General features: G+C 44.1%; 1 protein-coding gene across 2 annotated transcripts; it reads right to left on the bottom strand.

Annotated features, from left to right (window-relative positions):
- Positions 1-6: 6 nt before the first annotated feature.
- LOC118340404 (sine oculis-binding protein homolog) lies at positions 7-11,411 on the bottom strand. 2 transcript variants are annotated; one of them, XM_035678345.1, is made up of 7 exons: positions 11,069-11,411; positions 8,317-8,446; positions 7,806-8,000; positions 6,312-6,463; positions 4,779-4,874; positions 2,622-4,544; positions 7-346 (listed from the first exon to the last, which is right to left on the bottom strand). In XM_035678345.1, exons 1-6 carry the CDS (start codon positions 11,159-11,161, stop codon positions 2,631-2,633), a joined length of 2,580 nt encoding a protein of 859 aa, XP_035534238.1. In that variant the 5' UTR covers positions 11,162-11,411; the 3' UTR covers positions 7-346; positions 2,622-2,630. The 2 variants fall into 2 exon arrangements, with proteins under 2 accessions (XP_035534238.1, XP_035534237.1); XM_035678344.1 differs by having other exon boundaries at positions 2,622-4,565.
- Positions 11,412-16,540: the final 5,129 nt, after the last annotated feature.

Genomic DNA, 16,540 nt, shown 5'->3' on the forward strand with positions numbered 1-16,540 from the left:
CACACACACACAAACAGACACACTTTAGGGCAATGTCAGACAGGGAGAAGATCTGAGATGCTCCATATCAAGCGCTCACTGAACACAACATAACACACCAGCCAACAATACTCTTTGGTCCAGGACAAAATGTGTGACTGTGTTGTGTTCTTCCCCCACGTTGACTTGTGATAATATGGCCATCTGGACTGCTTCCTGGGTTGGCACCCTGCTGGTCTACAGGCAGAGCAACACTCTGGTGGGCTGACAGGCAGGGGGACTGGCTGGAGGGTGTTAGCACTGGCGTTGTCCACAAGAGGGCGTGGCACTGAATCTGGCACTACCATTACAGTGTTAAACAGGGAGTCTGTTCATTAGGTGGAGAGAGAGGGAGAGCCAAAAAACAGAAAGAAAGAGAAAGAGTAGTGAGATGTTATACATTCTGGGCTTTTTCTGTGTAATTTCTATTTCTAGTATATCTTATATCAACCCCTCCTGCTCTGGACACTCATTCCTTAATCCGCCCATTTTACATAAACACTGAGAATGAGGCTTTTAGTCATGTCAACACTCAGATAACTGTTGCAGAGGGCACAATCAAACCAAGAACATCTGGCCTCTTTCTCTCTCACACACTAACACAGACTTTCATTCAAACACACATATTAAATGTAAACAGACGCGCACACACACTCACATGTAAGGGCCAAACCAGGGTTCTGTACTCCCTCTGTCTCATTGCGTTTTAGTTTCAAACGCTCAGCGAATACCCATGTGGTGGGATCGGATTACACGGGGCTATAAAATATCCCAAATAAAGGCAAGGAAAACCGAGACGAAAAAACGGGCTGTTTCCTGAGGTGAAATCCTTTAGTTGGCTGCTGATTCTGTTAGAGTGGGAGATTTTTTAAAAGACTTTTAGCAGTGGAGACAATAGAACTGGACAGCAATGTTCGGCTTAGAACACAGAGGTGGCAAGCTAAAGTCATTCACATAAGGCAGCCAGCTCCCATTACATCGCAAGGCCATAAATCCATCTGCACGACACAAGCAGCATGCTGTGATTTCATATGTATTGGTTACTAAGGGGACGCATGAAACCACAACAAAAGACAAAGAGCAAAGTGGGAACTCATTTAGAGAAAGGGAATCATTTAACTTGTACACAAAACATCTGGGGTTTAAGATAAAGGTTTATGTTATCAACAACCATCATTTTAAAACATAATTATTAATCTGACCCATGGCCTTGGAGAGAAAATGGAGAGAAAAGCAGGCCAGTTGAAATCTAAACCATCTCTGTAATATCAGTAGATTAATCACAGGACATACAGTAAAATGGTAACATGATCTCATTATGGCGAGATACCAACGGGTGAGGGCGACGGGTGGTGGTAACAGCCATTTTGACTACCAATCAGGCAAGTGACATCAATGGGCCCTTTGATTGGTCCAAAGTAAGGAGGGATTTTCTGCTGTATTCTAACAACAACATCTGGTTGGCCAGGGAAACGGTGGTGAGTGAGGAGAAGGAAAAGGCTTGAAAGGGGAAAGGAGAGTTTTTAAAGTCATACATGGGAGAGAGACGCCAGAACAGGGTGTCATTATGACATGCGTAATCGGAGCGCTCTGGTTCTGCCCCTGTGTTTTCTAGTGAAGCCCCAGAGCTCTATCACAGCTGAGGGCTGGCTCTCATATTTACAGCGCCTTGTAGTCTGCCTGACAATCACCTCTGTCTCTACAGCGACCTCAGAAAGATGTCTGCACTGCCTCCTTGTTCTGCAAGGAGCAACAGTTTGACTTTGGAGTCACAATTAGTCAACCTCACTTGATCTGTCTCTCTGTCTGGGGTGTCAGGTTGGACAGACCATCCCATAACCTCAAGGTCATGGTTTTGATTTAGCAGCAGCCATCTGTCCTTGTCAAGACATTGACCCTGCTACCTTCTCATACATTGCAAACTGCTCTGGATAAAGGCATCAGCTAATTGGTTAAAATGTAAAAAATCTCCCCATCCCACTAAAACAGACATGCACTCACATATCTTGGCAAAACTGAGCCTACAAAACAGGCTGCCATGCAAACAAAGCATTGTGACTGTCAGGTTGTGGTCAAGTGATCGCCTTTCAAAGTGACTCTCACTGCCTGTGCCCTCCACATCCTTCCCCTGTTGTAACATAAGACCCCAGAGGAGTGCCAGGTTACTGGGATTCTCTCTCTTCGGCGCCATGCTGTTTAGTGACCACGCGCATACTATAAGACCTGTGATTAAGCTTGCTATATGTATGTGTGAATGTGTGTATGAACACATTTTCCGATTCCTAATCAAATGGCATTTAAAAATAATTGCTGGTTTTTAATTTAACCAACACAGATCCACATGGGTGGGTTTGCCACACAGAACAATGCAGTGGGATTTAGAAAGGTTATGCAACTAAGCAGTCAGTATCCTGACACCTGACAATCTCTAAAATGCTGTAAATCCCACCTACAGACTGCTTGTAGCATGTCTTCATATGAGTAAGATAATGAGGTACAGTAGTCTCTCCCTTCTTCCAATGTGCAGCTCAGTAATATCAGAAAGAACAGCAAGTGAAAGTAATGTTGTCTTTACTGCCTCGCCTTATAGTAGAATCTCTCACCTCCATCCTCTACTTATTCTGATCACGGATTCGTAGGCATCGCCTCTTCAGAGCTGGCTCCATGTCTCCAGCACTGGGCATATTAGCAGGGCTCCGCAGGCTACCCTTGTCCCTGAGTTTGGGCAAGAGCAGCGGGGTGGTGGTCCCAGCTGTCTTTGGCGCTGTGGGCAGGGCATAGGCATGGTCCTCATCAGGAACATGGGGGTCCTCTCCTACCTCCCCGACTACTGCTAAGGGCTCTTCTGAGTGACTGACTGGGCCCTCAACCTGCACTGGGCCAACAACAGAACACTTGTTCTCTTTGATAGCCTCCAGCTCACTGAGTGCAGGGTCAGGGGGTGGTGCTGGTACTCTCTGGGGTAAGGAGGAGTCCGGACTAGCGGGTGTGGATGAGGAGGTCATGCCATTTGGACTGTGGTCCTGGGATGTCAGGGCAGAGGACGTGGCATCATATGGATGGCTGCTCCCTGTGGGGCTGGATGGGGTGTGTGAAGGTGGAGTGTGGGAGTCCTGGTGGTGGCAGACAGTGTCATGTGAAGGGGACTGTGGTAGAGGAGGGGTGGGTCTTATGACGTCATGGAGCCCTGATTTGGTACCCTGACCTGTTCCTGACTCACCCAGCCCTGATAGGTCCACCACTCCATTTGCAGTGGGCCCCAGCTTCACCTGGGTCCTTTGAAGAACCCTTTGGATGACTTGTCGCTCTGACTGCTGCTGCTTATAATCTGCCAGCCCCTCCGACTCTGAGGCTGAGCAGGGGGATTCATTGTACTGTGCTCTTGGAGAGGATGCTCCACTGTGGGGTGTGGATGTTGGGGAAGGGAATGGCCTCTCTGCTTTAACCCAATCTATGTCCCTTATGTTGGGGTCACTTGGTGAGGGGAGAGCTTGAGTCAAAATTCCACCCAATTTGTTGGCTACCAATCTGCTGTCCCCTTCAGGGATCCCTGGAGATGGTGGCCTGGTAGCCCTGGATCTACTCCTGTCTGCCCCCTCTGGCACAAGCTGGATAACACCACTGTGACTTGGAGTTTCTAGGGTTGCCTTAGAAGGGACTGGAATGGGGATAGGAATCGGTATGGGGACAGGTAGGGGAACAATGATGGGATAAGGCACCAGGACAGTGGGGTGGGGCAGAAGTGGGCTAAAGGAAGGAATACCAAAGTTCATCATGGGAGGCATTGGAACAGGACCTCTTGGCATCATATTCAGAGGAGGAGAGTGCAAGCCGGGGAAGTAGGCTCCTGGGAAGGGATGCATCATCCCAGGGGGATTCATGGAAGAGGAGGTTGGGGGCTGCAGGTGAGGAGAGTGAGGAGGTCTGTGGATAGGGCTGGAAGGGGGGCCTGGGTGTCTAGGTGGGTTGGCAAGGGGGCTTTTCAGGCCCTGAGCATGAAGAGGAGGTCTGATGAAGGGCATGTGGATTTGAGGTACCGGCTGATGTTCCAGAGTGGGACGAGGAGGGGGTGGAGGATGATGGGGGGCAGAGTGAGGTGACACCTCCACAGCAGAGGGATGTTGAGTCTGGATGGGTCTCTCCAGTGTCCTCAGCCCAGAGACAGGGACCTTGGAATTAGAAGAGGTGGCCTCTGAGGAGGAGATAGAGGTGGATTCTGCTGATCCATGGATTGGCGTAGGCCCTTTAGGGGAAAGGTTTCTATGACGAGCTTCTCCTGCACTGCTGCTGCTGTTCCAAGACTCAGGAGTGAGTAGCTTTTGTCCAGCCATAATGTTGTCCGGCCTCCCTTCTGGACTAGGTCTGCTTGGGCTGGAGCTGGTGAGAGCTGCGCGGGCTTCTCGGTAGAAAACATCCATCTTGTACTGATTCAGACACTTGGTGCTGCAGAACTGGAGTCGTTCCTCGCCAGAACCGAAGTCCAGGTATTCTTTAGTGTGACGGACATGCTTGCACCAATCACATACCTGTGGTACAGGGGAGAGAGACTGTGGGGGGTTATTGAAGTGATGGATCCTAGCTAAAAACTTTTTCTATACAAATATACAGTAATGGGAGACAGTTTGACTTCCTGCCAACCTCTGAATCTAAGAAGAATGCACGCTACATGTGTATAAAGCTGTTGCTTGTAATTTTGTAACGTATTCATAATAATACTTTACATTGGAAAAACAAAAGATGCATTGATAGTGTCCTCTTACTCTGACATTGCTGTTTATCTTCAACACCAGTCTGGGCGAGTCCTCTGTATGGGTGTGCTGAGGCGATCTCTCACCATGGCCGTCTTCATCTCTGGCCTGACAGGGGAAAACCACAGAGACATGACATGAAGCAGTTTGTCAGACCTGAGTTCATGCTACTTTTGATGGATTCATTCTTCAATTCATGATGATGTTGGTGCAGTTGCTTTAAATCAAAATGCTATACTGGAATCCTTCTGTGGTCATTAATCCAAATTTGAGCTTCTTACATAACAAGAGCAAAAAATAGTTTCAAATGAACTGCCTTGTCATCAAGTTTAGAAGCAGTTTGAACTTTATGCAGGGCACCAAACCCTAAAGGTCAGTACAACAAAGGGAAATCACTGTGTTGTGAAACTGATACAATTCCGCAACTGCATACAGAGATAATGCAGGTGATGTATTGTCATATTATTAATGGCCTTGCCAGTATTAATATAGGAAATTCCTTTTGATTCATGTAAGCTGATCGGCTGTGGATCTGAGTGCTCCCCCATCTCTGTGACCCATTGAGTCGTGTTGAGTTACGAAACATGAGGCAGCTGAAGGTAAGGTATGCACTGAAAGTGGACACCTCGCCCCAGGCCTCCTGGCTTTCCTCTCAGACAAGCAGTGACAAGCCAACGGCAATGCTTTCCTCCCCACCTCCGAAAAACTAGAGGGCTTGTTGCACACAAAGTCTGTTCAGCCCTCCTTTTTGTCTGTTGACGTGTGAATAAACCTACCATAGTATAAACAACAGTGAGGGTGAAAGGTGATATAGCTGCTTGTCACACTGCACCTCTAAAGAGGGTATATCCATGTTGTAATGGAAGGTGAAAAATCATGGCGATGTGCATCAGAGCGGTTCGCCATAGTTGCAGCTTTCCTGTCCTCCAGACCAAAGCCACTTAATGGCCGGCCCCTCCTCCATTAACACGAAACTGATACTAAGTGTCCTCTGCAAACTTTGACCTCCCTCCCACCATTCCTATACTGGTTCCTCCATAATAACTAGAAAGTGTGTTCTCAGAGATCCCCCCTTTCTAAATTCCTGTAAATTAATCCATCAGTTATGACCTCACAAGATCTGGAGTATCTGTTTCTGAAGGTCTGTTTACCTGCCAGAAACCACTTGATGCCTGGGTCTCCCGTGTATTGAGACTGACACAGCTGGCACAAACTGTTCATATACCTTCAGTACCTGTATGTGTGTCTACTATCTACTGAACTCACACATTCAAAAATATAACAACTAATTTCAGGGTTTCTGCAGGTTTCATCAGGTTACATTTAAGCCTTTTTAGAATTATTATGAGTACAATAAGTAATATCAAGACCTGTCAAAATCATATTGAAGATATGGCCCAGAGATGCCCTGAAACTACAGATAATGAATTACCATAAAGATCAGGATTTCCAACATCTCACCAACAAAGGGACAAACCACAACTTTTTAAATTTTTAGCACCGGCCACAGTGATCCTAATATGTATTGTGCATTTTACCACTAACCTTATTGCGTTTGAAGTAGGCCCGTCTGCAGGCTGCAAAACACTTTTCACTGCAGAAGCTCTTGAGCTCTGAACCCATACACAGAGAGTAGCGTTTTACCCCTTCCTTCTGACACCAAACACACACTATCTGCACGTTCTGTACATCTTCCACTGCAGGGGAAAAGCAAAAAAAGAGTTAGAAGACAATTAATGAGCGCAGTTTAAAAAAGTATTACTACACAGCTTTGCTAAAACAACTCCAAAAGAGGTGTATGTGTATATTAGAAGTCTTTACCTACCAATATCTGTGAACAGCTAAAACTAATGCCAGGTTCAGACTACACAATATCATCGTCTGTTGTTTTATATAGTCATAAACTCTTGCTGTGACTTGGCCGAGAGACATTATCGACTACACGTTGGTCCCTGACTAATCATTGCTTGCTGTCTTTCACGATTTGCGTGATGTCAATGGGAAGGAGGTGCGAGGAACTGACATCTGAGAAGGACAATGTATACAAACAGTGGCAGTGTCTGTAATACTGGCTGTCTTGTGTTCAGGCTTTAAAAAGCCTTAAAAAAACGACGATGACCTTTCCTTTGTTTCACAGTTCCCTCTTGCAGCACCAATAACGTTAATCCTCTTTGCTTCGCCATGTTTACAGCTGTGCACAGAAGAATGCTCTGTGCTCTTACTGGTCAACATTTGGGACACGTGTAAGGAAAACATTTATAACATGCTAGACTTTCTGTTGATGCAGATGCTGCGTCGATTGTCACTCACAAAGACAAACTACACAAGATCATTCCGGATCATGATCATTCCCGACTCCACCCTATGCCCTACATCCGCCGGATCAGGCTATAATTTTGCTCATGTTGCGTAGTCTGAACCTGGCAAGACTGTGTAATTATTCAATCTCACCAGAACTCCAGAGACATGACTTGTGCTCTTTTTGACCAGAAAAACTGATCCTTCAGCCAATTATCTGACCAAGAATATCTTTGAATACTGTCAGTATGTTACAGAATCATGGGACCTTAGCTCACAGCTGGAGGGGCTCCAAAGCGTCCAGTGGGATGTACCCTACTCTGAATTAATTAAAGAAGTCTTGGGGCAGTATTCTTTTAGGGAGCCCAGACATTGTGCTGCACCCTTGTTATTTCTTATTTTCTGCACCACTTGAGCAGTGAGAAAGATTTTCGTCTTATGTTTGAAGGTTTTTACATCAATATTGTAAGTAAAGATTTAAAAGGGCTACAGTTCTTGCCCTGTATGTACAGTACACAAGGTGCATGTATATCAAGGTAAGGCTATTGAGCATCAACATCAACTTGTTGAGATTAACGTAGCTGAGTTTATTGAATATAATAATACTTATATTTAACAGTATAAACCTGGAAGGAGATTGCTGAAACTCATATTTACGTTTAAGTCATGAGTTAAGTGTGAAGGCAGCAAGACTATACGTTTAAATCATATCTTTGAATCTGTAGTCCCATAGCTCACTACCTGCTGATGGCTTTATAAGGGGGACAATGACAGGGGCACTCTTGTGCTCTTTGGGTGTGGTCAGGGATGAACTTGTTGAGGAAGAGGAGGGTGAAGAGGAGGGGACACTGGAGGACTCTCTCTCTCCACTCTTCATGGTGAGGACTGAATGACCAACTTTGGTGTCCAGACTCTTGGGTTTTGGCAACGAGTTTTCTGAAACACATAAACGTAATATAATGCTAATGACTCAGAGGTTTCGTGTAATACAATAGCAATAATCCACAGTATGGCTTAAATGATACTGTAATAACTTTTGCACCCGTAACAATGCCCTACACTGATGTTTGGTACAAACGTGTTGAGAAACAATAGATGTATTTGAATGAATGAAACGTGAGAAGTTGCAACTACAGGAGAGTATGTCTAGAAAAAACAGTGACTCAATGTCTGCACTGAAACCTGCAGAACCTGTTAATGTAAACTCAAGAAGACCCTGTTCTAGCGGTGAACTGTCGACACCTGCCCTCACCTTTTAGCACAGACACATGCTGACGCCTTTCTCTGTAGTTTCTGATCTCGTTGGCCTCCGAGTCTCTGAGATCTACCTTGTCGTAGCCGTACCATCCCAGCAGCTCGTTCATAGTGCTTTCTGCAAACGTCTGCATGAGAAAAAGAGGAAAAGAAATCACTGATGAACCTTCTATGTAAAGGGATAGGGTAACTGAGCCATAGCCTGCCTGCAAATGGGAAATTGTGACCATACATCTTAGGGTTGTTAGTGGAACTTTTTATCCTATGTTAAACATAATCAGACCTTCCTACGCTGAATCAATGCAAGGGATTCTTTCTCAGCCCCAGCCTTGCTGGAGAAATGAATACGGGCACAGTGGAGTACAGTATGACGCTTTTTCCATGATGTATTCAAGTTGTTTACTCTTACTAAATCTGAGACGGAAAGGTTTAAAACCTAACACCAGTGTGAAATCTATGAATCATCCTTTGTTTATCTCTTTTAATTGGAAAAAAGAGGGAGAAAAGAAAACTGTTCTCCGCAGATGGGATGTGTGGTCCCTTTTTTTTTTATTACGACCAGATGAAAAAAAAAACACAAAGGTCTCTCTCTTTATCCACCCACCTCTCTCTGTGGCTTTGGGAGAACCGGATTGGAGGAGAAACCTGATCCGGAACGGGCAGAAATCAGAGCGGGACACCCTACACCACAGCGAGGTCCCACGGTTCTCGGAAATGCCCCACTCCTCTCCCTTCTTCTCTTTCCAATGTCCACCACTCTCTCTCTCTTTCCCCAGCTTCCCCGTCCCTCCCCTTGTCTCTCACCCCCCCCCTCAACCTCCCATCTTCACAATCCTCCCCTCCACCCCAGCACCTTCCAGCCCTGACACCCGACACAGCGCTGCCTCTCAGGTTTCACCCTTTTCCAGCACAGCCAGCCTGCTGTGGTGGTGTTGTAGCGCTGTAGTACTGACTGCACATTCTTTCCCCTGCTTTCCTCACTCCGACCTCTGCTCTGCACTAGGGCCTCAAAGAAATGGATCTCTCCCTTGCTTGCTCACTTTTCTGCTGTGTGTGTGTGTCTGGGAGAGTGTGTGGGTGAGTGCAAGCAGTGGTATCATATCCAGCTAAATATGCCTAACGATGATTAAAGTTAAGTATCCGGTGTCTGGTGCTGCGCTTGGGGCTGACGTGGAGGGAGTAGGTCCGAATGTGGTGTTGAAACAGATGTATTACAGAGACAACACCAGGCTGGACCTCAGCTGAACTAGAAATCAGTTTGTCTGCCTGCCTTCCTGAATGTCCTTTTTTTTTTCTCACTGTCTTTCTTGCCCCTTTCATCACTGGACTCATCCTAGAGGTGCACATGTCTAGGAATAAGTCTTGTATGTTTCACATCACGTCCAACTTGGGTGTACAAGAGGACTACATTGATGGCAACTCTCCTATATGCATACAATTCAGTTTCATTTAGAGTTTCTGTTTTCTTGTTAATGAAAGACGGGCAATTTTTTTTTTTTTTTTCACCCAGCCCTCCACTTCCCACAATGTTGTTTTTGTTTCTTTTTGGCAGTTCAGACAAACATCTGCTTTGTGAGAGTGACAAGCCATATCCCAAACCACAGAGAGAGTTGCAGCCAAAGGCAACAAACCGGGGCCGACCCTGAGATTCAGCCCAGGCAGGCTCACATCAAGCGGGGATAGCATTTCACATGTTTTGATTAAAATTAGTTAAGTTGTAACACTACACCTCCCCTGGATATCAAGCGCTACAATCCAAACCACTTACACAAAAAGACCACATTTCCTCTCTCACGAAAAAGCCAGAATATCCTCCCCCCCCAAAAAAAAAAAACTGCTTGTCTTTTTAGATTTCTGAGCTCCTGCTTGAAGGAGGTTCGGATATCCCTTAACCACCACAGCCAACACTCTCAGATAGCCAGTGTCCAAACCCAAACAAAGCAGACAATCCATGGATTAGTTTCCATGCAGTAAGAAGCTCATAATGGTGGAAGGGGAATCATGTCTGTTACTGTGATTTAACTTCTTATTGCCTGTGCAGTGACTGTCCTTTAAGCACCAGAGGAGAGATTGTTAAAGGACATGCCCGACTGAGCGTTATCTTTGAATAGGAGCTTTAGTTTGATGTGCATCCTTTAAAATTGTGTGATTTTTATTATTCATTTTTGCCATTGTAAGGCTGAGGTTGGCTATTTAAAGGATATAAATACCCTGTCTCTCTTGGAAGGCATGAGGGCAAGCCTCTGTGGTACAACAAGTGTGCGCACCGCAAGAGCGGGGAAGAAGTGACGCACATCTGGATCTCCGCTGGACATTAGCGTCCGGCCACAGCTGGCCTGACATGGCGTCACCAGAAAGGCGAAGGCAAACCTACTCTTCCTCACTTCTTCACATCATATAACCAAAAACGTCAATGCATCAATGTGTGTGACATTTCTGAGTTTACATGTAGTTATTATGATTTATTGTCTTCTAAGGGGAGCAGACTTTGAAGTTCTCGGTGTTTTTTTTTTTTTTTCTAAGTCTGCAACAAAAAGTGTGTCCATGAAGTAGGATTGTTTACATAAAGACACAAGGGGAGCATTCATGGACAACAAACAGAGTATGTGTGTGATTATTCCCAGCATTGATTTGTGCGCAGTTGCCCGTGAGTAGGAGGACGGTGTGTGCGCACAGAAGTTATCGCTCGGTCAATAACGCGTCTCATTGGATACAAAAACTAATGTGGCAGAGGTAAAACTCACTCTCACCTTCATCTCCTGGTTGATCTCCCTCTTTACGGGGTGCGCAGGTTTCCTGCTGCGTTTATTTTCCGGTGGTCTCCCTTTCTCCATCTCTGGCATAGTCCTGGTTCGGGCTGGATCCGATCCGGATCAGTGTTGAGTGTCAGCTGGAGGTTTTTTTTAGTGGAGTAGCTTAGAGTGAAAGCTGTCACTCCCGTTGACAGCGGCTGTCATTCCCGGACGTCTGAGACCCTCATCTGGGGCTTCACACCATTCGAGTCCACTGAACATGCGTGCGCTCCGGGCTAGAGGCTCCGCCGCTCCGAACAATCACCACTCTCTCTTCTCCACCACCGTCAAGTGTCTGCCGGTAACAACGATGCAGCTTCCGGTTGGGACTTTCAAAGTAAACACTTAATGGTGACCTAAAGTAACGTGATTTTTTTTTTTAGAATTAGTACCAAAGTTAACAAATCAGCAGCTTAATTGTGGAGCTTTGATTTCAGTATGAAACACAAAGGAATTAACATAAAGTTTGTTAATGTGACACTCATATCGAATAATATCAGTTGAATTCCAATTAAATGAAACTTTAACAGCCTTGTCTTTCGCCACAAACCAGATCAAAACTAGTCACTAAAAGGTTTCTAAACTTTACTAACTTTTATATTGTATATTATAACATCTGTAGTCATGCAAAAACTAACAAAAAACTAAAATTTAAAAACATATTTGAGGAAATACCAGACACAATAAAACCTTGCCCTTTAAGATGTATACGCTCTGTTCAAACACTTATTAAATGCACAATTTCTTCTGTTAGTATTACTGACAACCTTGTAAGCTACACAATGAAATATATATCTTCCAAATAAAAATGAGCTCTCTTTGTGTATGAATAAAGTTTGTTGTTCTGTCGTTGTGCTTTTTGCGCAACACATTTTCCGCTTTTATTATGAAAGCAGAGTCGCCTGGCTTTCTGTCTAATTCGTGCTCTTTATGGGTGTCTTGACGCTATGCTCTCCGGATGGGGAAGGGAGGGCCCTCTGAGTTAATGTAACCCAACACCTGGCGCCCACCCCTCCCAAATCTCAACAGATACATTTCATAAGGAATGCAAAGACTGTGTTTTATCTAAGGGGACACAGTACAAACACTGTACAAATACTCTTGTCTTAAAATAAAGAGATGAAGAGAGCGCGGTGAGTTAAATGATACCATGGCAGAACGTATGGGGCTTTCTCAAAAAGGCATCTGTTTGATCAGTGTGTGTGTGTGAGATTGAGTGTGTGTGTGCGCACTGCACAAAAAAACACCTGAAATGTTCACATTTGGCCCTTGAGCCACCGTACCATATGCCCGAGGGCAGGATTTACATTCACAATGAGTGTGTGTCCTGTGCCTGTGCGCAAACAAGGGCTTCGATAAACATTTGTCCCATGGTTATTCTTGATGGTAAAGGCCAAAGGATTTATTACAATATCATGTTTCCAGGCTAGTGATGAAAACATGGAGATGATCAAGTTGCATTCAACACACATCAGTGTTATTTTAGATAAGTTGCACAACTTGATTTTACTATTTTACACTCCTATGTATATTAAATTATATTATACTCCAAATTCTAACATTAGCATCAGGTTAATAATCCTACTTATTGTGGTGAATTTAAGTGATAAAGTTGGGCATGTCATTACCAATCAGTCCCTTATGTGGAACTTTCACTTGGTCACTAAAACCCCATGCAGAGAGACAGACAGGTAGACAGACAGGCGGGACGGGAGGGCTGTTTCAGAACCTTTCTCCTCTCTGTCTCCAGCCGTCCTCGGTCTGCTCTGGTTGGAGGAATCCAGGGACCAGGCTCGTGTAAACAGAAATCCGATCCAGTGCGCAGGGCTTGGGTTTCGCCCCCTCGTACACCCGCTGATGATACCCGATCCGGTCCGGCTTTGGGAACAGGGCTTATCTGATGCCTCACAAAAGGCCCCTCTCTCCGGCTCTCCATAACAGCGCACATCTGGTGCCTCTGCAGGGAGCGCTGTCCCTTTAGGTTCCTCTGGGGGGTGAAAGCGGGGATAAGACCGTCTCACAATTCCCTCAGAAATCCACTTACACAAATGATAGACAGTATTTATAGGTCTAAAGTTACAATCCCTAACATCTGGATGGAATCATATAAATTGGCCACTTTGTGTATCATTATTTGCATTACAGCTCATGGAAACATGATTACAGCGAACATACCCTGTCAATTTAGATGATGATTGAAAATGTTGTAGTCCGGTTTTTGGCATTAACGGCGGGATATACAATGTGATCTCCTGTGGTTTACAGTGATGTGTTTTCGCCATTAGGGGGCGATGTCCACCCATTGGTTTTTGAATAGTTGTGCCCATGAATGCAGCACGGTGCTTTCCCTGCATCAGATTACATTCAAATACAGTCATGATAAGGGCATCTGTGTTTCTGGCCCGGTGACTAAATCAATTGAGCTGTAGCATATAAAACACTTTGATTTGCTTTTACGTTTGACAACAACCTTGATATCTTCTTCCACTGTTAGCGAAATTAAATCACAATACAAACTGAATATAATCACAATCGAGTCTCACTAATCTTTTTTTAAGCACTGGTGCAAATTAAGGACAATTGAAGTTAATGAATAACAACTTATTTAAGGAAAGATCTTGTTTTGTGATTGAAGCAAAATGTCAAAATGCTTTTTTGTTGAAAGGCATGGGACAATTTACATGTCACGTTAAACAAAATCTTAGTTTAAACACAACATTGTTTGTAGTGACAAATGTGGCATTTGATCAGCAACCCATGGGCCAAATCTAATAATAAAATTAAATCATATAAAATCAAAATGTTGCAACCCCCTCTCTAACATTAACTTGCTACTATGTGACCCATTTTGGGTGAAAAGTAAAAGAGGCAATAGAATATGAAACTATATTTAATAATGTATTGTTATAAAGATTGTACATTAGCGTTATATTATATAATTAAATTTCACAAATATAATACAACACATCAAATCACGACTGCCATTATGTTAACGAGTAAATACAACGTCAATTAGATTAAGCATTAACATATTCCCACTCATTCTAAACTGTAGTTACTAAACACACACGTATTTCTTCTTGTATACTGACATAACGTTAAATAAAACAAAGTAACAACTACATTACAAAGATATACATTATAACTAACTTCAACGTGGTGATTCTACAGTGACTTCCTGTTTACATAGCTGATTGCTTTTGATTGGGCAGCGGTTTCTTAGCAACCGATTTACAATTTTCTGAGGCCTTTCGCTAAAACTTTCTTTAAAAAAAACGCCGTAAATCACTTTAAGTAACGTTAAATCACAACTTTCACTCTACTTTGTAGTTACTAAGAACCTTTAATAGGAAGGACTTGACGTTCAAACTTTATTGGATTTAGAAATACCCGGCGCAGTACAACCATGAACACTAGATGTCGCTGTTGCCACACTTAATAGCTCCAGCTCTTTATCTGCTGAAATAGATATTGACATCTCAATAATCATGAAACCCAATTACAGCCCGAACCAAGCAGCCTAGGAATCGTTATCACCATGGCAACCTAACGGTGTGCAGGTGTATAAAGACGGTGGCCCCCTGGGTCACATTGTTGGTGAAACTCTGGAGCCACGCTGCTGGCATTTAAACCCCGTCTATGATTTACACATTATGGTAGGAAAGTGGAGGAAAAAAAATAAAAAAAAATAAATGAAAATGTAAGACTGGGATGGAGCATGCGCAGCTGACTTCCAAAAACGTTTTTTTCTTTTATAATAGCCCTCTACTTGTATGCACACTTACCATAAAGTGTGCCATTGTTTCCGTAAGTGCAGATCCTCCTGTATAAACTCTTTATTTCCACCATGCGAGGGTCCCTTATAGCCCCGTGACGTCACAGACCTGCAGCCGGTATAAAACGCTCCGTCTGATGCAGCGTCCACAGTAGAGAGAAGCAGCGTCTGTGGGCAGCCTCCTCCATCGGGCCAAATTACAGGCAACAAGAAAAACAAACAACAACAACAACAAAATAATTACAACAAACAAAGAAAAGAATATGTCCAAAATGACGATTGTTCAGCTTGGAGTGCTTGTCTTCGCCATATGTTTATCGACACAGGTAAGTTGATGTTTATTCCTATGAGCCACAGTGTTTTTTTTTTATTTTTTATTTTTGGCTGTACAATTGATTCTGTTAATTAGGACATGGTTAAAATTTATTGTGTACAGGTGGGGGCAGAATTTTCTCCGGATGGGAATTAACAGTGTGGTGATGGGTTATTTGACTTTAATGATGTTTCTAGACGGGGTTTACCCGCTGATAATCGGTGTTGGTGTGGTGGTCTGGATTACAGCAGGCTATACTTGAAGCCCTCCTGGGAAATTAACGTGATCCTGAATTCTAGTCGGTCGATTTCGGAAGTTGGTGTGTCTTTAATTAAACTTCATTACCAGACATAATCTTGTTTTTCACATTTCGTCTTTGCCTCTTGATTAGCGTACACTCCAGCAGAATTAATGATTCAGGTGCAGTGTATTGTCTACCTGTGCAAAGGTGGGGAGAGAATCTAAAGTTTCTTTTCGGTGCAGTGTGCCAAACGAAACCTGACACGCACGCGCAGAAACTTAGGTCTCTCTTATCTTTTTTTTTTTTCAGCTGACAAACCACTCATCCTATGTTGTAGGAAAGTATATATCATTGGTTGGATGAGTCGTTAGAAATAACTGAGTGCTAATAATTTAAAACTTGGTTAACAGTGGTTGACATTTTAATTGATTTCCAGTGTTTTGGAGTTAATTTTTGCCATTTTCCATGATCCCAGTGGGCTTCATTAAGTTTTAGTCCAGCTGATTGCTTGCTTTGCTTTAGTTAAATTGCATTATATCTAAACAAACTGGTATTTCAATCTATTTCCTCATACGACGTCCATGTTCAGCACTGGCAAAAAAACAAGCAGAACAGTGTTGAACTTTCCTCATCCCTATATCCTCCTCCTCCTCTTCTTCGCCCTCCAACAGGTGGTCTCCCAGAACAGCACAGACCCCACAGCGGGGGGAAACTCCACCTCCAACCCCAACGCCACCACCATGGCCACAGGCACCTACAGCAGTTCAGCCAACTCCACCACCCCTACTGGAGCAGGTGTCTCGCTGCACGCAGGCACCTTCTCCTTCGTGATCCCCGTTATCATGGCAGCCTCTGTCCTGCAGCGTTACTGTTGAAGCCTGGACCCCCACAGCACCCCCTTCTTCTCTGCCTCAACACTCCTCACCTCCCATCCAATTAACCCACCCAGTCCAGCCTCACTCCTCTCCCCTTCACTGCACAGAGACCACAAGACACACACGGATGGACTCCACAACCTTCTTTGTCCTCCTTAATTAATGATAAAAAAAAAAAATGTAATTCAAGACATTTCTTTCAATAAAAGGGGGTTTAAACTTCTGC

The sequence above is a fragment of the Morone saxatilis genome, unplaced genomic scaffold, assembly GCF_004916995.1.
Source record: "Morone saxatilis isolate NCDOM2014 unplaced genomic scaffold, NCSU_SB_2.0 Contig7, whole genome shotgun sequence".
NCBI lineage: Eukaryota > Metazoa > Chordata > Actinopteri > Moronidae > Morone > Morone saxatilis.